Source organism: Ricinus communis, chromosome 7 (genome assembly GCF_019578655.1).
Source record: "Ricinus communis isolate WT05 ecotype wild-type chromosome 7, ASM1957865v1, whole genome shotgun sequence".
Classification (NCBI taxonomy): domain Eukaryota; kingdom Viridiplantae; phylum Streptophyta; class Magnoliopsida; order Malpighiales; family Euphorbiaceae; genus Ricinus; species Ricinus communis.
This window is the reverse complement of record NC_063262.1, coordinates 24,108,138-24,132,709: the sequence shown is the minus strand read 5'-3', so window position 1 is coordinate 24,132,709 and position 24,572 is coordinate 24,108,138. Positions and strand designations below refer to the sequence as shown.

At 33.5% G+C, this 24,572-nt stretch overlaps 2 protein-coding genes across 7 annotated transcripts; one reads left to right on the top strand and one right to left on the bottom strand.

The window, feature by feature from the left end:
* On the top strand, nt 1-15,146 carry LOC8266500. 6 transcript variants are annotated; one of them, XM_048376862.1, is made up of 19 exons: nt 1-303; nt 1,326-2,019; nt 3,293-3,493; nt 3,852-3,935; nt 5,604-5,663; nt 8,122-8,166; nt 8,815-9,014; nt 9,129-9,629; nt 9,900-9,996; nt 10,099-10,278; nt 10,360-10,449; nt 11,172-11,234; nt 11,396-11,470; nt 11,705-11,755; nt 13,475-13,552; nt 13,864-13,998; nt 14,212-14,319; nt 14,456-14,521; nt 14,664-15,146. In XM_048376862.1, exons 2-19 carry the CDS (start codon nt 1,675-1,677, stop codon nt 14,736-14,738), a joined length of 2,454 nt encoding a protein of 817 aa, XP_048232819.1. In that variant the 5' UTR covers nt 1-303; nt 1,326-1,674; the 3' UTR covers nt 14,739-15,146. The 6 variants fall into 6 exon arrangements, 4 of the variants coding, with proteins under 4 accessions (XP_048232819.1, XP_048232820.1, XP_048232821.1 ...); XR_007216675.1 differs by lacking the exon at nt 1-303 and adding an exon at nt 323-1,048 and having other exon boundaries at nt 13,864-13,895; nt 14,212-14,279; nt 14,664-14,737; XM_048376863.1 differs by lacking the exon at nt 1-303 and adding an exon at nt 325-1,048 and having other exon boundaries at nt 14,212-14,279.
* A 1,739-nt stretch (nt 15,147-16,885) lies between these two features.
* On the bottom strand, nt 16,886-21,422 carry LOC8266697 (WD repeat-containing protein 70). Its single transcript, XM_002526485.4, has 9 exons — nt 20,544-21,422; nt 20,170-20,382; nt 19,879-20,079; nt 18,983-19,090; nt 18,635-18,772; nt 18,275-18,526; nt 17,720-18,040; nt 17,398-17,629; nt 16,886-17,268 (listed from the first exon to the last, which is right to left on the bottom strand). The coding sequence occupies exons 1-8, from the start codon at nt 21,123-21,125 to the stop codon at nt 17,462-17,464; spliced, it is 1,983 nt and encodes a 660-aa protein (XP_002526531.2). The 5' UTR covers nt 21,126-21,422; the 3' UTR covers nt 16,886-17,268; nt 17,398-17,461.
* Between the last annotated feature and the right edge of the window lie 3,150 nt (nt 21,423-24,572).

Here is a 24,572-nt window from a genome sequence, read left to right as displayed (position 1 = left end):
CTTTTTTTTTCTTTTTTCTATAATATAAGAAAATCCGGGGATTTCAATGTAGATATCATCAAAACTTTCATTACCATCTTCCACAATCTTTAAAATTAATATTTGATCGTCGAAAAATCTTAAAAGTCATTAAAAATTTGATCAAAGCTCACTAACGCAGAGCCACCGGAAGGGTGGAGAAGGCTGCTGGCAGGCCCGACGGGACTTCGCTTCTTCGTTCAAGGCATTATTATTACTAGCGGTTGTTTGGCCTGGAACTCCAGCTACGAGTTCCTGGCAGAAAGGCAAAGCTCCATAATAATGGTGGGTGGCTTGCACCGGTGATGCATGGTTTTTATTTTTCTTTTTGGAGGTTTCAGATTATGTTGACTTATTATTTCGATATTATCTTCTAAAAAACAAGTATTATCTTTTCTTAATTTGACTCTATCTTGATTAGAAAAAGAGAAGAAGAAGAAGTTATCTTGGTATTTACATAACAACTTTTGTTTTTTAGATCTTTTTTTTTTTTTAGGTGAATTTGTTTTTTAGATCTTGACGTTTTAGAAAAGTGAACATAATAATTTGAATAAATTGTTTAATATGGTAAAAGAAAAAACAGCTATATGAAATAAAGATATGCAAATATATAAGCTTAAAAGAAAGGAAAAAGGAGATGATTTCTTTTTGTTATTTTTCACATGAAATACTTTTGTCTTTTTTTGTGTGAGATAAATATGAATCCAGAGAGTTGGAGAAGACACAGTTGTGTTTGTTTGTTTTTATTTTGGTTATGAAAGAAAGAGAAACTAACTATTCAGCAAAAGAAAATGAGCCAACGAAAAGAAAATGAACCTGAGTTGTCTTTACCTATAATCTCTAGTGTTAATAACCATAGTTCTCTCAAACCCAACAACACAATACAACACAACACAACCCATCTCCTTCTCTTCTCTTCTAATTTTAGCAACTCTCTCTCTCTCTCTCTCTCTACCTGCACAACAACAGAACCCAATAACCTGAAAAGAAATAAAAGAAAGAAAAAAAAAACCATAAGAGAAACACAAAGGTATGCATATTAATTATTACCAAAATTTGACCATTTTGTTCTCAATTTTTAGCATTGAATTCTTCCGTGCAACTTTTGTTATTTATTTTATTAAATGAGAAATGATATTAAACATTTTTGTTTTCGGTTACATTTCACCATTTCTAATGATAGGCAGCCATAAAGTTGATAAATGCTTGATTTGGCTCTTTACTCTTTGCAATTAATGCCTTCTTTGCTTCGTCCCTTTACATTTTCTTTTAAAAAGTTCTTGTTTTTCTTTTTGGGTTGTAACCAGGTGTTTGTATATGCATCTAAGAGCTCACGTCATGTTCTGGTTTTGAAGTTTATGTTATAAAGAGAGAACCTTTTCGGGTTTCCTTTTCCAGTGATATTACTATTACTATTTCGAATGCTTAAGTGGTTTGAAGTTTAATTCTTTGATAGAATTTGAGGATCAAGAACAGTTAAGAGAGAGCCCATATCATATCTTTGCTAAAGTGATTGATATCCGTGTGGATTCTGTGAATGGTGTGAAAACTGTGATTGTGGATTGGAGTTTCTTTTATCTTCAAATTAATGGAGGGTATGATTTAATGGCTTGGAAGAATGTGCTTTTTTACATAATGAGCTAAGGGTGTAAGAAGATGGATATAAAGGAAGATGCTGAATCACAAGAGGATAGGTCACCATCTCCTTATGCGGTCTTACAGGATATATCTGAGGAGGCAATTAAAATGGCTGGCGAGGCATTACATCATGCCTACACAGGTAATCAGAGTCTTCAGCCAATGCCTCCCCTGCACAGGCGTAGCCAAAGTGAAGTCTTGAGCCAGGGACATAAACGCAGCAGCAGTTTTCAGAGACTGAAAAGTCAGATGCAAAAGGCGTGGAGATGGGGCAACAATACCACAGAATCATATTACAGCTTCAATCCTGAGGTCTTGGCTAACCAGAAACGTCAGTGGTATCAGCTTCATTCCAAAACTCTGGTATTTTGTTCATTCATGTGTACTTTTTCAGTTTAAGACTTTATTATTGTTCTTTGCTTGGACCTATTTGCGATTTCTTGCAGAATTTACTTGTTAAATTGTGTAAATGTGTACTGATGCAGGATGTGAACACATACCCTAAGCTTATGTTCCTAACAAAACCCAGTAAGCATTTGCATAAGATAATTTGAAGTTGAGACTGATCATAATGCCCTTTAAAGAGGAAAACTTCCATATTATATCTTGGTTTTTATTGTAATCTATTCAACTTGGCTCAACATAACATGATAGTAGTTAGTGTTTCTTTTATATGACATGGCTAGTTCTATATTTGCCATCAGCCTATTGCTCTTCTTCATTCAAGCTTGAGATCAGTTGAAGTGCAGTGTATGACATTTTAGCATGGCTTGGCCAGAGAATCTCCATCTTGACATGCCAAAAAAAAATTTTCTATCCTTTTCTGGCGTTTTCTCCGGTCATTTTTAACATTAAAACTCCAATTTCATTTTCTGTTTCAAAATGTCCTATGACCATCACTTTTACGCTAGAGGAAAAAGTAGTTTTTTACATCAAGTATCAGATGCTGCTAATGCTCTATATTCTTAAATGTCTTTCCTGCATATTTTGTAAAATTTGTATAGCTTCATGTGTGCATTCCTAAAGTTAAACTTTGTTAAGTTGTGTGATCTAGTCTGCATCAAATATTTTTCACTAATTCATCCGATATCACTTCAGTGCGGAGCATCCTTTTAACTGGTAAACTTCTCCCTTTATATCACCAGCTTTCCTTGTTTCTTTATGGTTTTTGAATGGAGTATTGTGATCGTTAATAGGTAGATCGTAGAGCTTTTTCCTTCCTCTAGTTATTTCTCCTCTGTCTCAAAAGTCGATTGACTTGATTCTTAAAATTCTCTTATTAAGAAATCATAGTCAAGATAGTTAGAGGGGTGAGTTATTCTTTATGATTGTTCCATTGAGGTGCAGATTATGTAATTTTGCAAATGATTATGATACCTTTCTTTTCATAGTTCCAGAGAAGCTGGTGCTACTGCTTCTAATTGTGATATTCCATGTGCGCTGTTATAGATTTATTTACTAATTCATGCTATATCAATAGTTGTCTGAATGAGATTTAATGGCTATCAAAGGAGATAATGGATTCATGTGGTTAATGCCGATAGATTTGAGTTAAGGCTAGTTGAGTTCAATTTATTAATGAGATTATTTATCTATCAAATTATACTAAATGAATGATGTGAGAATCTTGTTGTAGGACATTACAAAATTTAAGGAGCCCACCTCACTGTTTGAACACTTCGTTATTGTGGGGCTTCATCCTGATGCCAATCTTGAGGCTGTGGAGGATGTATTTGCAAGACGGAAGAAGTGGGAGTTTGAGACGGGAAAATCTGATCTAGTAATACGTAAAAATATGCAGTATCGGGAGCCTACATTTCCTTCAATGGAGCCCCAGGTGATGACCATGTCCCTAAGGCTCTTTTACTGTGTCAACTGTATCAGATGCTAATCAGATGCTGTTTCGCTTTCTGCTTAGGCATAAAATTTATGGCAGAAACTTCTCCTTATGTTTTAATCTGTTTAATTTTGCAATTTATTTGTGCTGGTTTGTTCTTTTAAATATGCAGAACCATTTGCAATATTCTGATAAAAAAAGAAGAACCATTTGCAATATTTAATTTGCTGTGAATTTTTTCAGTTAAGAGTTTTTTTTCTTTTCAGACATTTGCGTGATGGTATCTTGTTTTCTATATCTTCATCCTCTTATCCCCTTTGGATTTTCATCACTAAAATTATTCTCTCTTCTGCTGCAGGTACTTTTCAAATATCCTCCAGGGAAGAGATTGCCTATGCGTCTAAAGGATTTAGGTTCCTTCTGTTTTCCTGAAGGTGTTAAGGTTTGATGTCTCCGATCTTTAATGGTTCCTAATTAAGTTACTTTGTTGTGTTAATAGAGTTTTTGGCTTATTCACTCTTCAGTTTGTGTTATCATAAGTCACTCTACATTCTATGTATTGAATTTCACTGTTGTCGCTCAACTTCTAAAATTTAGCACAGAAACTAAACTTTAAAGTGACAGAAACATCTCTTCAGTTTATTGTTGTATTCTAATTGGGGGTTTATTGCGGTAAATAAAGCTCGGATTTTACGGGCTACTTACCAGAAATCTGCGTTGTGGTCCCATCTGGACAGTAGGAGAAAATAAGTAGAATAGCTTTCATAGATATGCATTTTTTGCAAGTCTCTTACCAGAATGTAGGCTGCTTATTTGAAGTAAAAACTTTGGCACTTCTTGCTCAGATTAGAGCTTACTTAAGTTTATCCACCCTCCGCCTAATTCATTGCTTTATATCATTTTGGCATCTCATTCTCTCTTTAAATTTATAGGAGCAATATGAGTTCAAAATAAGACTTTAATAGCATTGCTTATTTAAATCCCTGATTAATTCTGGATAGAGCCAAACATGTTATGCAAGTATCAATAAGAGTAGTGGCGGACCCAAGAAATGAAGCTAAGGGGCAAAAATATGATAGAGGAAATAACGTGAGGAGTGGGAATTTTCATGCGACTATATACAACTAGCCAATTAAGAATTGTTAGATGTATGTACTAGTACTAGCAAGTGCATAAAGATGCAGTCATCGATTCTCAGATTATAAGTTCACAATCCTAATCATTCCCATTTCAGGCAGAACATATCTACTAATTCGCTGATTCCAGTGAGTAAGAGGGATCAGGCTGTTGCAATAAACATAAAGTTTGGGGGGGCAGTAATGCAAGACACCCATATGTATGTGGTTAGAAAACTTATTGCTAGTAGGGCAGTGGCCCCTGCTTGCCCCCTGTGGTGTTCTGCCATTTTCTAAGAGAAATTTAGATGTGTAAATATAAATGAGTGCAAAGACATATTGCTATACTATGGGCTAGGCTAGAGAAAGGAACGTCAGAATCAAAATGTTTTCATAATACTCGGGAACAATTTTGTTAAATATGGGACTGAGGAAGTATGGCCTCATTTTAGCATTACTCCTTATTTTATACTTATTAAACAAACATTTGATCTTCTCCTCTATCAAGGCAAAGCTGTTTAACTACAGTCTTCTCTGTCAAGGCAAAGATGCTTAATTGCACTCTTCTCAATCAAGGCAAAGCTGCTTAATTACGGCTGATGTGTTGAGACAAAATGAGTCACCTTCCTGAACTTAATGATCTTTATGCCTTTTCTCTCTCAGTTCTGTTAATAGGCTTGTGGAAACTACGTATGGATTCAACAATTTCTAGTTTGTTGTTTTCGTAATTATAATAAAGTTGCATTTTGGGTAGGTGATGGCTTAGTGTGTGATTATATGCTCTTACCATATAGTTCTACAAGGTTAAAGAGGCACTATCTTTTTCTTTTTTTTTTCCCTGTTTTTCTTTCATGTCTTAGTTAACTTTTTTTCTTTCCTTTCCCAGTAAAGAGGCATTTTGATTTCTTTTCTGTGTTCTACTTGTTAATACACCTTTTTGTTTCTCTTGTGCTAATCATCATTTACCGGTTCATTTTTGGATTCCCATTGTGCAGACACGCTTATTGGAGAGGACTCCATCATTGAGTGAACTAAATGAGGTTGTTTATGGACAGGTACGTGAGACCAGTATCACACTTTTGTCTGCCCCGGTACATGTAATTCTCTGTTTGCAGCATCTGGTAAGGTCTGTTCATCCACTATGTTGTTGAATGCATAGTTATTAAAAGCCGATTGGACTAGCTGATAGGACTTGGGAACCAGTCCAAGAACCAGGCCGGTCCAAGGTTAAACCTGTAGGTAATTTGCATTAACTTGCCAGTTAACCCATGGAGCGGTCAATCCAGTCACAGTTCTTGTGGGTAGCCTGGGTTTGCTGATGCTGCCACTTCATTCAACAAAAAATTTCAACGTGTTGCAAAACCTGGATTATAACCCTGGAATTAAGCAATTTCAGCTCACCTTACCATCAACCCAACTTTTGTGTCATTTTATTACAAAACTATTTTATATATTTATATTCAAACCCATTTCTCTCATAATTCTTCTGAATTAATTTAAATCGCTAATTTTGCAATAACAAAAGTAAATAAGATTTACGAATAATTTTTTTTTTCTTTTCATGTTCCTTTTATCAGTATAGAATTTTAAAATTTAAATCATCGAATATGGTAATTATTTTTATCTATTACCCTCAATACATATATCTTTTGCTAGAACTTTATTTCAATATTTGTGTGATTGTACAGATTTATCAATTTTTATTATTTTAAAATTTTTTAGAAAATTTAATTCGATTTTAAGAGAAATATTATATTGAACATAAACTAATTTTATTATAAATTTAAACAATCTATTAAATCTATTAGTATTTGCAATTTTTATTATAAAAACTATATTTGTAATATTTTATATTATATTTAGTATATACTTAATTTAATTCCAGATGAATCCTAGTTTGACCTTTGTTGAACCTTAGGTCAATGACCAGGCGAGGGTTTCAATCCATAGGTTGAATGTTAACAACATATATTGTTTATAGGTCAGAGGCCCGTTGGTAATCATTTCATCCATATTGGTTTTCTATGCTTGATGAGCTACACGTTAGGATGAGAAATGTGAGAAGGTTTGACAGTTATGTCTTCTGCTTGATCTTTCCCTTTTTTCTTTTCATCTTCTTTCTTCTCTGTTGTACAAAAGACCAACTCATTACTATAGCTGAGGGGCAGATGATAATAGGGCTGTAAACGAACTAAGCCTCTCGTGTGCTACTCGGAACTCAACTTGGTAAAAGCTTGTTCGAGCTCGTTAATAGAGATTCATTAGATTAACAAACCAAGCTCAAACTTGTCAATACTCGACTCATTAGCTTGCTAGCTAGCTCGTTTACAGACTTATGAGTCTATTCGTGAGCTAACTTATTAATGGACTTGTGTTTAAGCTCATAAAAGATGTATAATATTTTTTATTTTAATATTTTATTTTACATATATATAAATATTTATCAATTTCTATAAACTAATATATAAAAATATTTTTATTTTATTATATAGTATAATTAACTTCTATTAAACATTTAATGTTTAAAATCAATAGATTCAACATGATGAAATAAACTATATTTGTTAAATAAATCAATAAAGTTAAAAAAATTTAAGTTAAAATTGATAAATAAGTTCTAAATAAATTTTAGTGAGTCAAGCTCGAAATAAGTTCGAGTTGACTTGAGTTCATAATTATTGAATTCGAGCTTGGTTCGAGATCGTGCAATGTAGTAACAAACCAAGCTCAAACTTATTAAAACTTGGCTAGACTCTGTTTGTTTACAGCCCTAGATGATAGTTTAGTAAGTGGTACATGAACCGAAGAAACTCAATGTTGTTAGTTTTCTCAGTTTCTTAGCAAGCTTCAGTTTATTTACCCTACATGTCTTAAGACTTCAGTCCAACATTTTTATGATCTGTCTGTATTATTTTCTTTTCCTTGAAGTTCTTTAATATTGTATTAATATATAAAGTGTAATAGTAGTACATATCAATTGGTGGGCAGCCTGCATATTTGCTAGTGTCAGGTCTTATGTTCTAGTTCCAATGTTGTCCTGTCTTGTGCTGAAAACATAAACCAGAACCTTACAGTTTCATGCGAAGGAGATGTCTCATAGTGAAGCTTCTCATTTCTCGGGAGCTGATTACAATTTGACTTGCATGTACTTGCTATTTTCCCCTTTCCGTGGCAAACATCTTTATTGAAGGTTTTCATCTCTCATTTGTCTGTATGTTCATTCTCATTCCTTAAAATCTTATAAAGCTTGATTTTTTAGCGCGAGTAGTGATTTTTTTTTAGGGTGAAACTTTCAATAACGACTTTTTATTAAAGATTTGTATCTGACTCTGTGCTTGAATTGAAATTGAAACTCCACCAGCATATCTTTCATCATTAACTTGATTTCTATGTGAAACGGGTTCTTGGTTGTGTTTTCCTTGATGCATATTTATTATTGAGGTTCTTTTAGCTTTAAATTTATTTAGCTTCCTGCGAAGAAATAAAATTTTCAGCACGGCATATAATTTGCAGGAGCATATGGGCAGGGATGATCAAGCGTTTGTATTTTCGCTTAAGGTAAATTTTCTTTTTGTTTTAAAACATATTTGTTCCAGAGTGATTTTGCTTGTTTTAGACTTATTGAATTTTGTTGCAGTCTATCTGGTTCAAACAATATCTGTTCAATTTCTGACTTTTAGGGTGATTGGGTCATGCTTCCATTTTAGGTTCATAGGAACAATTTTTTTGGCTGTTTGTGCTTGTGTTTAATGGTAATGGTTCATTTTATGGTACCATTGCTGCTTAAAGGAGATCTGATTTGGGCTTACTTTCAATATCTTTCTGGTGCTTCTTGTTATTTTAGATTATTGCTCTACTCCTTTCCTAATCCTTTGGAAGGATTCTTTGCCTTTGTTTTTCTTTCTTATAAATTAAAGCACTATATGTCTCTGAGTTTTTATCAAAACTTGCTGTATTTAGTCTTTTCAGTTTTTTCTGCTCTAAAATAAGATTTCAGAGTAATACAAGCGTCGACTATCTTCATATCTTTGTGGTATTTTATCTAACTGCACCTTGTTTCACAAATGAATTTCTAATCTTAATTGTACATCTTGAATATTTTGTCTTGGTTCATTTGGTTTCTATCTTTTTAGTGGATTTGTATTCTGATTTTTGATGTACAATAACTGGTAGATGCTTATACATATATCTTGTTCTCTTGATCAGGTGGCAGATAATGATACACTTTATGGCGTTTGCTTACATGTAACAGAAATTGTTCAAAGGCTACCGGGTATTTTAGGCAATATGTCACCCATTCAACAGTCAACTGGACGATGCTGCCGCTTTCTGGTTTCTGCACCTCGCTGCTACTGCGTGCTAACTAGAGTCCCTTTTTTTGAATTACACTATGAGATGTTGAACAGGTTAGTTCAATTTTGTTTGACTTCATGGAATCAGTAATTACTTTATTCTGGAGCAAAAACTGTTGTGAGCATTGATTCCGTACAATTTACTATGTTTTACTTACTTGGATGCAGTATCATTGCACAGGAGCGGTTGAATCGGATAACACAATTTGTTAGTGAAGTGTCACTGAGTGGTATCCCTTTGGCTTCCAAACCACACGATCAAATGAATAAGAATGTTGGCTACCCTTATAAGGAGTGTGGTTTTGATTGGACAGCTTCTGCAATACCTGTTGACAGTGCAGTGGCCCTTACCGCTGCTGCTGCTGGAATTATTTCAGATGATGAAGTCCCAACATCATCACCAAAAACATCAGAATCTCATTCTCCTGAAAGTTGTAGTGCTAGTGATGCTTCAGATTTGAGTCAAGCGAGGGACATGGACAATAATGGTAAGAAGAATATGCAATATTTTGATGAATGTGCTTCCTTGTCATCAGAAGCTCGTTCTGATGCTTTGGAAAGGATGGATGGGAGCTATGAAAGTGGCCAGGCATCTCCAGATATTGTGACATTTAACTGCTCCAGGAGCCAAGCATTGGAGCGTCTAGGAAGTTTTGATACCCTATTCAGGTAGAAATAGATTAGCATCTATTCCCCCACCTTCAATTTTGGAAATGACAAATTTAAATATTTACTGCTGCATAGTCTATTGAGTTTCTTTTCTTAAGCTAACCCTTGCAGTTTTGTTTGGATAATGTCATTCTGCAAAATGGTTATCCAAAATCCTCTTGCTTTTACTTCACTGGATGTCAGTTAATTTGATTTTTATCACCTTTTGGACTCTTTGATGAATCTTTTCTATGTTACATTTTCAGTAATATATTTATTGTCTTTTGGCAGTCCAGTTAGAAGCATGACACCAGAGGATGAGGATGATGAACTTTTTGCAAATCGTGAAAAAGATTTTGATGATGAATTAATAATGGAATGGGCTAAGGTCAGTCTATGATCATTCCCTTTTCTATACATTTATTATATCACATGTGATGTATTAGCTGCCACTAAGTCATGTTTCTTTTCTGTTTTATCTCTTGTACAGGAAAACAAAAATGAGTTGCTACAAATAGTCTGTGGTTATCATTCCATGCCTCTTCCGCAACAAGGAAGTGATATAGTTTTTCATCCTCTTGAACACTTGCAAGCTATTGCATATAGGCGACCTCCAGTTTCTGTCCTTGGTTTCCCTGAAAATTTTGTAACTTTGTCTGAAGCTGCTGAGGTATTTCTTTCTTTATTAATCATTCCTCAGTGATACTTGTTGAGTGAATGCATTTGCTTACTACTACTTATATTGGTAAAGGTCAATGCAGATCTAGCTGCTGCTGAGGAAGCTCTCACGCTATCAATATGGACAACTGCAACCATATGTCGAGTTTTATCACTTGAGAGTGTAATATTCTTATCAAGCAAAGTAGCAATGCAATTTAACTGTGTTTTAATTCATTGCTTACTTCCATTAGCTGTCTGCCTCATTTTACGAACTTTATTTTTCCGAATATCGACAGTAAATATGATAAATTTCTTTAATGCTACTGTACTGGGGGTAAATGGCTTGGAATAGTGCAATGATAAGATTGATTACAGGTTTGAAGCGTCAAAGCTGGCCTCTTCTTGCAAAAATTTCTTGTCAGGACCCTGCTTCTTTGAAACCATAATCGGGGATAAATGTGAATTTTGTTAAAAAGACGATAAAGGAAAAAGAAGAATGTATGCAAAGCCATCATGAAAGGGAATATTTGAGCCACCAAAAGAAAAAACTTGATAACCTGTGAATGCTGTTAGGGAAAATTAGTTATTTGGAAATTCTTGATGATTACATGAAAGTGGATTTTGCAGATGTACCTATGGTGCTAGTTTGTTGATATGTATAACTAGCCTGTTATGGACTTTATACTTCTTTACTGGCTGAACAGTGTCTAGGTCAAACATTTAATGATTCTGATGTCTGAACAGCTCTTGATTTTCTATATCTTTAGTATTAAATATACCTCTCATTTCCTTTCTTCTAATTATAAAGTGTTCCATTTTAGTTATTTAAGCAATCCTATATCCTTGTGCTGCATATGAAACTAAATTATATAGTTGAAGTCTGATACATGGCTTTTATTCCAGATTTTGGCGCTACTTACAGGAGTATTACTGGAAAAACAAGTGGTAGTTGTATGCCCAAACCTGGTGAGTTAATATTGTTTATCACAGATACCTGCAGATGTGTTTTTTTTTTTCTTGATAATATTTTATGTCATTTTTTTTTTGTAACTACTGAGAATTCTTCTCAGCTGCAAATGGCTTATCTCGAATAGGCTTTTGGATGACCTAACTTTCAACCAATGCAGGGTGTTTTATCTGCTATAGTATTATCTCTTATTCCCATGATTCGTCCATTTCAGTGGCAGAGTTTATTTCTTCCGGTAAGTTAAATAGTGGTTATATATTTATAGTATTGTTTTTCCAGATACATCCTAGATTTAGGTTAGACTTTGGTGCAAGGGTTTTGATTATCGGTTCTGGCAAGAAATCATTATATATTATGTCCTCTCAAAACTGAATGTTGTAATATCATTGCTTGTGCTATTTGTGGGCATTTGTGGAATTGTGTAGTTGGTAACTTTGTATTCAGCTAAAGTCTCTATATTCTGCTACAGATTCTGCCTAGGAGGATGCTTGATTTTCTTGATGCTCCTGTTCCCTTTATTGTGAGTTTCACTTATTTTACTCTTTTATAGACTAGATATCATGCAGTTCTTATAATTGTTTCTTTCAAATATATGCACTATGCTTCATGATTTGAATTATCTTAATAAAAGATCTCTGGCCCAGTCTTTGTATTTTCTATGATCTTAGGATTGAAATTGGTGAAGAGGACAATTAGAAATTAAAGTTGGCTAAAAAGACTCTAATTTTGCATCATGTGGTGGCTGAGCATTCTAATGTTAGCCAAACTTAATGCTGGCTATCACTTTTATCCTGTGGGACCTTGTTCCATAGTCAGAAGGGTGATTTGCCAATATATATTAGAATTTAATAGAGTTCAGAAACATAGAGCAACAACAAATGATGAACTTGTCAACTAAGTAAGATATTACTTCTTAAATATGGTTCAGTTTCTTTTTACGCTGTAAGGGTTAGTCAAGTGAAGAAGGGTAATGACAATATGGAATTAATCAGGTGCATTTGCAAGACTCATATCGCATTCTATGATTTAGGTTGTTGATTTTGGTGTATTTGTTCTCTGGTAGGTGATCTGGTTCGAATGTATAAGCTCATTATATTGGTATGGCTTATTCATATTCCAATATGACTTTTTTTTGCACATCAACTGGAAGGAATAAAATAATGTTTTGAAGATGTCATACTTTGGTGAAAGGTGGATGAAGATGAAAAAGGCTGATGATTGGGAAGCAAGTTAGTCAATCATGAGACTGAAGGCCGGGATATCAATCTGTTGGACCGAAAATCAGATTGTGTTAGGCATTGTTCAACTATTAGGCATAAGTTTAATGCTATTGGAGAGAGATTTTGCATGAAACTTTCTGCACATTTCATCAAAGGTTGATTGAAAGATAATTACCTACCTAGTTACTGTTCCACCGAACTTGACTCTGAAAAAAAAAAAATTTAGAGATAGTCCTAATATTCAGCATGTTTGAATGTAAAAGTTCAAAGTCATGTTTCCCTGGTTGAAAGTGCCCATCATGATGTAGCATGATTGTTTAACAGAATATGGGTGCTGTAACTAGGAGAATGTGTAAGATGTAGGAAGGCTTTTAGGACCATATAAGTTGTTAATCTTGGGCATTATCTCCCAGAAGTACCTAGGTGGGTACATAAGCTTATCCCACAAGGTGGTTGGCATTTTGTGGGTGTTCCCTCTTGTCTTCTGTTTTGGGCAAGGGATCAGCATGTAGGCATTGCTCTAGGCATATGAGAACTAATCTTCCATAAACATCATGATCTTAGTATTTCCCATATTTTCACGTTCTCCCTTTTCTTTTGAGCATGTTTTTCTCATAGACATTTGAAATATTCTTTGCTAATTTATATTGCTGTCATTATAATTGATTGTTTTATTAACTAGCTTGACTGTTTATAGTACTGAAGTTTTTTTGTTTCAATTGTTAACACTGCATTCTTGAAGATTCTTGTAAGAATTTTAGTTGATAGCCACTAAAATGAGGTGCTCAGGTTAATTGCACGAAGTGTCATCCAGGACACTACATGGACCAAAATCTGTTTCTAGTTTGTTTTTTAGTCAAGAGTACAATTGGTTTAATATATAAAGTGTCTACTTGCAGAATTCTGCTAGTTCTTTGTCAAAAAGAAATACAAATTAGCCAATGATAAGAACTTATTAGTTTGTTCCAAGCATTACTCACTTTTGTCGTCGTTGTGGTATAAATTAATTTATTTGGCAGGTTGGCATACAACAAAAACCAGAAGACTGGAAGATGAAAACATTTAATCTTGTCCATGTTAATGTGCTCAAGGATCAGGTATTTTATGCTTTTGAACTTCTTTTACAAACTTTTCCCTTTTGTTCTTTCATCATTTAGCAGGACTTTGAAAATCTCAGGTCTGTGAGAAAGAAAAAGAAAGAAAAATCTTAGTCACTGAAACAGCTTTTCTATAACTTGTGTGTTTTTATGTGGATATGACAAGTGGATATCATCATCTTATCATAATAAAACACCTTGATGTCTTATGACATACTTTTGGTCTGGCCGGCCATACATGCTTCTCTTAAAATACTGTAAAAACTGACAAGTTCCTAATGTCTGATGCTCTTGCGTTTTAAAATTTCCAGGTGAAGATGTGTCACTTGCCTGCACTTCCACGGTATAAAGAGCTTGTTTCTGAACTTGCGCCATTTCATTCTAGACTATCATTCCAAAGTTCAATTGCTAGAAAGCATCCTGTATATAGGTGCAATGAAGTACAGGTGTTGCTCATAGCTAAACCCGAATGCAAACTTTTTCTGCTTGCATGGCTGATTTTCCTAAATGATCGAGTTTATTGTCCATGTGTTGTAATGATTGTAGTTGTAGTACTTTCTAATGGTTTTCTTATTATGGTTGCACTTTTTCGCATTTATTTTATCTTTCATCAGTACATCTCTTACTCATCCTGTTTGGTGATACTCACTGCTTTTCAGGCAGAAGCTGCAACTCAATTTTTGACCATCATGAGGCGGTACTTGGAATCTATTTGTTCAGATTTAAGGTCCCATACAATAACTAATGTACAATCAAACAATGACAGGGTTAGAATTACTGAAATGTTTTTAGTTTATTTTATCTTTTGTTTTCTTTCTATTATGAAAAGATTATCTGCGGCAAAAATTCTTAGCTTTGCTAACTTATCTGACGTGGATCTTCTTCTTCCCCTTCTCGCTTCAGGTATGTTTACTTCTTAAAGATAGCTTTATTGACTCATTTCCTAGTAGGGAACGGCAATTTCTTAAGGTAATCTACAAACAGAGCATCTAATGATGTCGTCGCCACTGAACCGACACTTGATCACTAACCAGAGCACATTTTCTTACTTTTGAATGTGCTAATCATAGGACTTACAATTGAAATATGCATCATGCTATGGGTTTTGCAGCTATTTGTGGACACACAACTATTTGCTGTTCTATCTGACCAAAGATTGTCAAGCTTCGAGCACAGGAGCCCCTAACTTAATCCCTTTACAAGTTTAAGTTTACAACTTGCTAACTTAAGACCTTAAAGTACTGCAGTGGACGAATAATGGTTTCTGTGATGATGCTTCAGCAACCCTGCAACAAATTATGCCGATCTCATTGCTTTTGAAAGCCATTAACTGTGACACCGATGTACGGCGAAAGGTTGCATAGGGACAATGTGTATAATAGAAGTATAGCAATGGTTGCAGATGCTTACAAGTATTTGTTGTTTTGCCCAAAAAGAATATGACGAACGTTAGAGATCATGATCCCAACCTTTTATGGGGATTGTGGTTCTGGGCTTATAAAAGGTCTCCCTCACTTCCAACTCTTGTAAATGTCAATAGCATAATAAAATATTTCCAGAAGAGGTCATTTAATTTTCCGGCAGGTTGCCGCCATACAGGAACAGTTTGTGGAAGATTTTGGATTGGATAAATGTCTTAGCTTGCTGAATCCTGTATATTTCTTCTACTTCCAAACTGATGGTAAAAGATCAGTCATTCACCTCTACCCACCCAAGTAGCTACTCTATCAGCAAACCATTTAAGAAGTAACATAGGAAAAACGGTCCAAACACATGATTAGTCGAGGCATGGTGGAACGGCCAGGGAGATAAAGATGACTATTATATTTGAATTTGATCAGTCTTCCTCTTTACCTGTACATTAATTCCTAGTAAAAGAAAACAGCAAATGAAATCAGGCCCTCCGGATTATGTAGGCATAGTAAATGTTCCAGGAAAATTTCTCCAGGGAGCTCTGGTGCTGTTGATGGCTATTTAAGTTGATTATATCATCATCAGTATTCAGTAGTAAAATAATTATGTTTAATGTTTCGAAATTGAGAGATATCAATTGCCTTGTATGATTTGGTTGGCACCATAAACTTCGGAAGGTAAAAGACTTTTTTATATTCTCATCAAACAACTTATGCCTATGACAAGAAACCATTGGTTCCCTAGGGCAAGCTCTTATAACTATCGAAAAAATTCACCGTCTCTCGCAAATTCTTATGGATGCATTTCTCTACTCCAATCCCTTAAATCCTGAAAATTAACATTATTCATTATAATAAGTTATACCATATCAATACTCTATTAAAACTATCGATTAAACCAGTTGCCGAGATACCACTGCTATCCTCTAAACTAGCCAGGACCTCACGTTGCCCACGCAAGAGCCTATACCTTATCTAACAAGGATCAACATTGCTGTCAGATTAGGGTAGCAAACCTACAACAGATGCCCAGCTGACCTTGTTGATTCCTTTCGTTAGATAGGAACTCCATTTGAATACGAGATCTGCCATCAGCTTGACAGAAACATATTGGAGATCCTTTTGGTTTGTTAAAACATAATGACAAGGAATGATAGTATTTTAGTTGGTCGGAATTTACTTTAAAATTGGAATGAAATTTCTCCATCAAAAGAAATTATGCATTTCATACCTCCCTTGAGGATGTGAACTTTTAATTGTTTAGATCTCTGTACTTTGCTTTCTCAGTTTCACTTCAACACCGTATGAAACGGAAAATCCATTCCCATTCTCATACTCTTAGAGATCCACACATCACTAAAGAATAAGAAACACAGACAATTTACAAGGATGTCTCACCAAAGAATAAGAGACAAATAATTTATAAGAATTAATGTCTAACTAAATTGCTTGTTATATTAATACATGGATATCGACTTCACCTTTAATATTATCATTAGTCTCAAATGATCATACCTTAATTACAAATTTTCTTTTTTTAAAAAAAAGAAAAACTTAATTTCAAATGATTTCGATTGCTAAATTCATGCTGAAGCAAACACATATAAAAATAATTATTTAAATAATAGTTTTTTTTTTTTTTCCATTTTCAATATCATTCTTATTCTTTTTCTCTTCATTCTCGATTCCCATTTCTGACTTTAGACCAAACAATTCTTAAATATGCTGACATATTTTTCTGGTTTCATTTAGAAGGGAAAATGGTAATCCATTGAATTAAATGGTAACAGCAAATTATTTCTTGCAGCAACAATCTGTTACAATGACCAATAGGATCCTGTCAGACTGCTCTTCAATTTGGACCCATTTAGTGGCAAATTACACAGCATTACAGGGACGGCGAGAGTTTAGAACAACAATCTTCCAAATGATCAGTATGATTCTGTCAAGACCCTCTTCAATTCGAACACATTTTAAACAGCAGTATTACAGGGCAGGAGAGTGTTCAAATAACACAAGCTCAATAATTTCCGAATTGAGCAATGTTTTCAAGTACAACCTATTTAAGCTTTGTTAGCAGCGTGTAAAAAAAACCTAGAGTAAATCAATTCTAAAGATCAAGAACTAGTCGCATAAACTTTTAGTCATGTCATGTCAATATCCATCACTGAGGTTAGAAACATTGAAGAAAGTCACAGAATTCTCTAATTAAATGCAATGCCACCAACCATAAGCTATCATTATGGCTTCTGCCTTCTACTGGTGCTGACCTTAAATACAGAACGACGGAGAAGTGGGGCTCACCTGCAAAGTACAGTGCGACGAAAAATGAGATTACAGTGCTTATTAACAAAAGCAACACGAAAAATTTCCTGATATAGACATGTCAATTTTTTATTGTTACAATTTACAACTAAGGAGACGTGAGCTGACCTGTAAACCATAAGATCCATTACCAGGTGGCAAGTAGCAAACCAAACAGCCCCGGGTAAATAGATTATTTCTCTTCATTCTCAGAATCTGACTTCTCAAAAACCGTTTCAGGCTGGGTTTGTGCATATGCTGGAGCAATGTACTTGGGATCTTTTGCAGCAACGTCGGCATACTTCAATATAGCTTCTCTTGGGTCTTCCTCCATCCATGTCTCCTTGATCATTCCCCCTTGCTGTATTTAAACAACAGATATAAATTACATAACATTTTTCAAGCAAAAAGCATACAAGAAAAAAGAAAAGAAAAGAAATTGACGCATCACCTTGAGTAGATACTGGGTTAACAAGCTTCCTTTACTTGCGCCAACTCTTCCACCATAACCTGGTCCAGTCATTGGAAGTTCAGGCTTATGGGACTTAATAGGATCCTTCAATATCTTCTCCCGCTGACGCTTCCTGCTTGGCTGATCTCTAAACAATGGTAGGGCATGAGGATTATGAATGACAGGTTGCACCTCAAAATCATCCACGGATTTTTTACGTGGTGCACGTGCAACACAGACAAGAGCACCCTTCTCACTAAGTGTGGGATCATATAATATGTGAGTTCCACCTTGGCTTTTATCTCCAGTTGTTGCAAAGATCTTAAACAAAGAAACCAAATCAGTTTAATTCTTATTCCATAATTCTTTTTGCCTATTGCTAGAAAGTAGAGAGGTAGATTGGAATAGCAGATGCCTCTTGCATATTGCAGAATAAACTTAATGCAGTTTAACAAATCAGCTAAAATGCCCTACAACTACACTGTTTTCTAGTGTACCAGAGACCCCTATGAAATTTCAAAGCTGAAGACAAAGACATGTCATATGGTCTTTTACCTGATTCAGTTTCGGGTGCCAAGCACACTGCACAACAGTACAAGTTGGGGAGATACCAACCCTGGAAACAAGTTCAAGTTTTTCCGAATCATAAAAGCACAACAATCCTCCAACTGTGCTCTCTCGTTCAACAGATGTTCCAGTAAAGAAGAGCTGCTCATCAGGACTAAATGCAATATTTGTTTGAGCATAGTTATTTGGGAGATCCTCAAAAGCCTGAAGAGAGTCTTTCAATTTCCGCAAATCCCAAACCTAACACATGAAGTTGGGAAGATAATATGCAATAAGCATCAAGAATAAGCATATATTCAGAAGAGAAAATAAGATTCAATATAAGCTGGACAATGGTTTTATGACCACCTTCAATGAACCATCAAAGCTTCTCGAAAGAAGAATTCGTCCATCACTAGAAAATTTAAGTCCAGTAATATCATCAGAATGAGCTTTCTCAACATGCACATCTGGCCTGCTTCCCCATCCAGGCTTCAGGTTCCATATCTGTGTTAAAATAAGTAGAACTTATGAGAATAACATTGACTGGAAGAAATTAAGAAGAAGATGCAGAATACAAGTTCCAGTGCAGAATGATAACAATCTGCTATTGTGATAAAAAAAACTCTATCCAATAGGCAAAAGATTAACAATTTCTATCCTAGATTTAGTTAATATAAATAGTAGCAAAATAATTAGTAAGTCAGGAGCTTGAACCTGTATAGAACCATCTCCAATGCCACCAGCAATGCATTTTCCTTCGCGATCCCAAGCACATGTGGTAACTGGAATTCTTCCAGGCCTAGCAAGCTTTGGTTTGATGACCTACATAAATTATGATTACAGCACTCAGTTTACAGTCTGTTGTTTCCTAGTAAAATAAAGCCCCATCTGGGTTGCAGTGGGCAAAGCGCTTTTAAAACAAAATTCTTTTTTTCTTTTTTGAGTTTTGAAAACAACTTTTGGAGAAAAGCAAGTAAATTGATATTTTATTCCAAAAGCAGGTTATAAATTTTTTTTAAATATCAATCTATTAAATCAAAAAAATTCTAAATCTGCCTTTAACAACCTAGCAGCAATCCCCAAAAAGCCCCAACACTTTCAAGCACATCATAATTAATGCAATCATATGAGTGTCTCATTGCATGAGCATTGTAGGCTTAAAGGAGGGCCAGATGTGCATAGCCATCCCATTCCATATAAAGGAGGCTCCTTCTGCAGATTGAGCCAGCAACTTCCAAGTCATAATAGAGCAATCTTATTGCTGCACCAAGGCCCGCCCTTCACTAACAATGTGTGAGCTTAAGAAATGGAGAACTAAAAGACTCCATCAAGTTGCAAAAAGAAATGCATTTATAGAGCCAAACTAGATTCCCATAATTCAAATGAAGGACTAGATATCATTTTCTTTCCTCTTTACTTTCAGTTAAGAATGTTTAGCTATCAGTTTCTTTGAGTCCATTACAGATGCTTTATGCACACTTCATTTGGCCATTTTTATTGAGTGCAGAAATTGAATTTTTGTTTCTGTACTTCATTTCCAGAGGAAAACATATAGCTTCGATCCACCGACAGATCAAAATTCATATCCCAATAGATGAGTAAAAAAATACCTGCTTTTGACTTTTGAAATCATTTACATCCCAAATCCGCAGAGATCCATCCTCCGACGATGTTAGAACAGTCTCCTTACTCTTAGGATGCCATTCTCCACAAGTCAAACCAGAAATGTGCCCCTTAGTATTCTTCAAATCACGGATATACATATCCCCTTTCACAAACTCACCTAGTGTGAGTCCGTCTCGGTCATATATCTGAAATATAAAGGACAAAAAGAAAAATGATCATTTCCATAGTAGCTGTTTAAGTAAATGATTAAAGAGAAAAGCATATCACAAGTGTACCTTAGCCTGGGCAGAACCTGTGATACACAAAAAGCGGTCAGCAGTTGGACTCCAACTTAAAGTACGAACTTGATGACCTTCAAATGGTTCAAGCTGTCTAAAGGACTGGAGACGCGAATTCATGCCTTGAAAATCATACATTCTTACTGAATAGTCATAACTACCCGAAAGAACTCTAGACCCAGTGTGATCAATTGCAAGTGCTGACACAATCTGACAAATCATCCACAATATGATCATCATCGTCATCAAAACAACTCAACTATAACCCAATACAATTCTAAATTAAATAACTTGCCGAGAATAATACTAGAAACTAAAATTAAAATTCAAAACTTTAAACCCTAAAAATTATGAAAAGAAAGATAATTAACCTTTGTATGGCCTTTTAGCACAATCTCATTACTCATTGGAATCCGATATCGATTCTCCTCATCCTCCTCTTCATCGTCTTCCTCCGAATCTGAATTCTGTGTCGGCGGAGGAAGTGGCGGTCCGATCATAACGCTTTCGCCATCATCATCATCAGCAGCAGCAGCAGCAGGTGGAGGAGGACGCGGTGGCCCGACCATAACCTCACTACCATCATCATCATCATCATCATCATCATCCGATGGTGGTAGCAGCGGAGGACGAGGATGTCCGATGCTGACGTTAGCATTGGAAGCGGAAGGAGGAAGTGGAATTGCAGGGCTAGGGTTAGGGTCTTTGGAAGTGCGGAGAGAGTTGAGCCATTCTTTAGAGGAGGAGGACAGAGATGGGAAAGAATTGGATTTGTCGGTGTTTTTGATGACGGTGGCGGTGGGGCGACGGGTGGAGTTGTGGATAACTTCGAGGGATGTTTGGGATTTGGATTGTTTACCGAAAGTGAGAGGGAAGTGAGCTCTGATTCCGTCGTATATATCTGCTTCGTCTTCGTATTCTTTCGCTGGCAATTCCTTTCCCTGATTTTCCATTTCCCTCGAAATTGGGGTATTTTATTTTTCTCCTGTTAATTCAATTACACTGCTAATTTTAATTTCAGTGATTCAAAATGTTCGCTTGGCCGTTAGGGATTATCATGATTCGGGCGAGATTTATATGTATGGTTTCAGCCGCCTTTCCATATTTGCAGTTTTGCACCATGTTTCAACACTCTTTTCTATATTTCCTTACTTACAATGGCTGCCTGGCTGAGCCACCGGTCAGGGGACACTGCTACTCGGCGCCAAGCTTCAATTCTGGCCAAAAGCAAAACAGTGAGAACGTCCACCAATACCCTCTATATACATTTTACTAAATTATAAATAATCATTTTTAATTATTTTAAACAAAGAATAATCTAATTGTTGATATGATATATATGATATATATATATATATATATATATGTATATATTATATATTAGTGTGTAAATATAATAAATATGTATAGTTGAGTTATATTATAGAATAATAGGAGAATTTTTTAATATAATAAATTTATTAAAATTTAATAATAAAATATTTTAAATTTCTAAAGATTAAATATGAATGTAAAAAATAAAAAATTATTATCATTTGAGGTATAAAATTAATCACTCATTATATAAAAAATAATTATAAATTAATTAATTTTTATTATATTTTTTTAGATTTATTGCCATATTCAAAGAATAAATTTAAAAAAAATTCCATTTAAACCAAAAATACAAAAAATTGTATGCATAATATCATTATTAAAATTGTAATGAAGATTATAATTTTCTATAATAGTTTATTTTATTTATAGTGTTGGTGGGGGATGGTTTATGAAAAACATAGCACTGCTCTGATAAAGATATACATTTGGTGGTGTAATGACGGTGGAGGCAGTGTGTCATAAGCAAATACTCTTTAAAGATTTTTTCTTTTTCAATTTATCTGAATAAATAATATGGATTCTAATATTTTAGGTTGACATTTAATTTTAAATAAATTTATTATATATACTTAATTATAAATATTATTATTTTATATTAAATTATGATTTCTAAAATTTTAGATTTTAAATATCAAATCTATATAATATTAATTTTTGATATTTTAAATTTTGACACATGTATTTAATTTTTGGCACGTAAGATTTTTATTTTGATATGTATATTATTTTTAATATGTAATATTCAAATTTTTTCTATTAATTTATTAATTAATAAGTAATGTTTCTAATTAAATACTTATTCTAAAATAGTATGTTTATTATATCTAAATATTATATTAACTAATAAATAGTTTTCTAATCGAATAATAATATTAATCATATTATAAAAAATAGTACTAATTATATTTTAATATATTATTTAATAAATTTAATTTTAATTTTAAAAATAATATTTTAAATTATATCTTTTAATAATAAAATAATTTTCTAATTATACAATAAATTTTTAATTCTAAAAATAGTAATATCTATATAATACTAAAATTAATTAATAAATATTTTAAACCCTTGACATAAGTCCATCATTAGTGATAGGATTGGGACGATAGACCTAGTGCTTCCCCATTGGACGTATGTTTCGCGGTTAAATCTTATTCTATTATTGATTAATCATGGCCTTATTTTGAGTTTCAGATTGATAAAACTCTTGTTATGACCCAATTCTTTGAGGCCGATCGATCTAGCGAACTCATAGTCACTGGAACCATCGACTGTTGGAAGGGGATTATCTTACTAGCGCTCTAAATGTTAGTCGCTATCTATGATGAAGTATAAAATTTTAAAATTTTAATAAATAAAAATAGTTAGTTTGCTATTTTTTTAGAATATTATAAATTAATATTAAAAATTAAAAAATTTACTAAATTATATCTATCAACTTAATTTTATAATTAAATAATAATAATGATCGTGCAACACACGAATAAACAACTACTTCTCATCAGTTCATAGTATTGTTATAGTTATATTATTTTTTATATGGTAACCCCACATTTGGAACGAAAAAAATATCATGTAAGTAGACCAGCTAGCTTGATCATTATTTTTTCCCTGCTTTCTCTTTTATTGCGAACAAAAATATTTCTTGATAAACTATGTTCATACAATTGAATACATATATCCTAAATCAGTCACAAATACAAATCGAGATGCTAATATTAGTTCCGAGCTTTTAAGAAGGTGAAACGTTAGGAAGAGCCACTTTCTACCTCAGTCAATAAAAAAAAGATATCCTTACAGGAGATGATGTCGAGATAATAAAAAAGTAGAAGATACCAATAATTTATGCATAAGGGTAAGGAATTTAGATGAATGTTGGCTCTCGCTTGAATTGAAACTTTGATGATGGAAGGTTTGCGACTCAATCTAATAGTATATGGACGATAATTAAAGAAAATATTTTCACAACTTGTGGTTAGTATCCTCTCATGTCTCCTGATCAACCATAATATAATAAATAGGAAGCAAATAATACTAATTTGTTATTGTTTATCACTTATATTTATCATTCCATGAATAAATTTATAGGAAATGACTTTCTTTTACCTCTTTAATATCTAGGATCAAATTCAAATTAAAAAAGTTGAAACTCATGATTAATAATTGATGATTTCACAAATTGAATTATAATTTTTAAAAAGTTAAATATCCAATTTTAATAAATTTTATAATTTTTTTAATTATTTTTATTTGTTGATGAAAGTTTTATTTACATTTTATCTCGCAAAACATATCCCAAAATAAAAAGTTAAATCAAAGGTTTGAAGTGTTAGTTATTTCTTCTGGTTATAAACTTTGATATTTAAAAGTATTCTTTTTTCTTTTTTTATTCATAGGAGATTCAATGGATTTGTGAGCTACACTTTAAGAAATAATATCCCCTTATACTTGCCATAAATACGAAATTTCTAGAGATCTTTCACCTTGAATTTATTACCTCCACCTTCCAAAAGCAATTGCTCTTGCCACTTGAGCTAGACCTCAAATGTATTATTTCTTTTTCTTTTACAGTTCATAATATTTATAATTTATATAATAAAATTTAAATAAATATTATTTTCTGGGCGATAAATAAATAATTTAACTACTTTAATTTTTTGAGTCCAAATTAAAGATTCTGTTGTGCATATGGAATTAAATTTTTACTTTTATAATTAAATATAATTCTTTGTAAGCAAATAATTATCTGAAAAAGAAAATGATAAAGTTGTATATAAAAAAAATTTAATTATCAAATAAAATGTATACTTATTTTTAAATTTAATATGTAATTTTTATTTTTTTAGCATTAGCAATAAAATTAGAATTAATTTTATTTTAATTTCTAACAAAATTACAACTAAAATCTGTTAACACGACTATAACTTTAGTAATAAAACATAAAAATTAAAGTTGCTAATTTAATTTTAGATATTTAAATATTTATTATTATTATTTTTCTTTTAATCCTAGACATCTACAGT

What these genes read in the sequence shown, in the direction of transcription:
- LOC8266500 (XM_048376862.1), top strand. Translation starts at nt 1,675, where the DNA reads ATGGATATAAAGGAAGATGCTGAATCACAAGAGGATAGGTCACCATCT. An exon ending in CGTTTGTATTTTCGCTTAAG is followed by an intron (nt 8,167 to 8,814) that starts GTAAATTTTCTT and finishes TCTCTTGATCAG; the next exon opens with GTGGCAGATAATGATACACT. An exon ending in GAGTTTTATCACTTGAGAGT is followed by an intron (nt 10,450 to 11,171) that starts GTAATATTCTTA and finishes CTTTTATTCCAG; the next exon opens with ATTTTGGCGCTACTTACAGG.
- LOC8266697 (XM_002526485.4), bottom strand. Translation starts at nt 21,125, where the DNA reads ATGGAAAATCAGGGAAAGGAATTGCCAGCGAAAGAATACGAAGACGAA. An exon ending in TGCTAAAAGGCCATACAAAG is followed by an intron (nt 20,383 to 20,543) that starts GTTAATTATCTT and finishes ATGATTTGTCAG; the next exon opens with ATTGTGTCAGCACTTGCAAT. An exon ending in GGCACCCGAAACTGAATCAG is followed by an intron (nt 18,041 to 18,274) that starts GTAAAAGACCAT and finishes TCTTTGTTTAAG; the next exon opens with ATCTTTGCAACAACTGGAGA.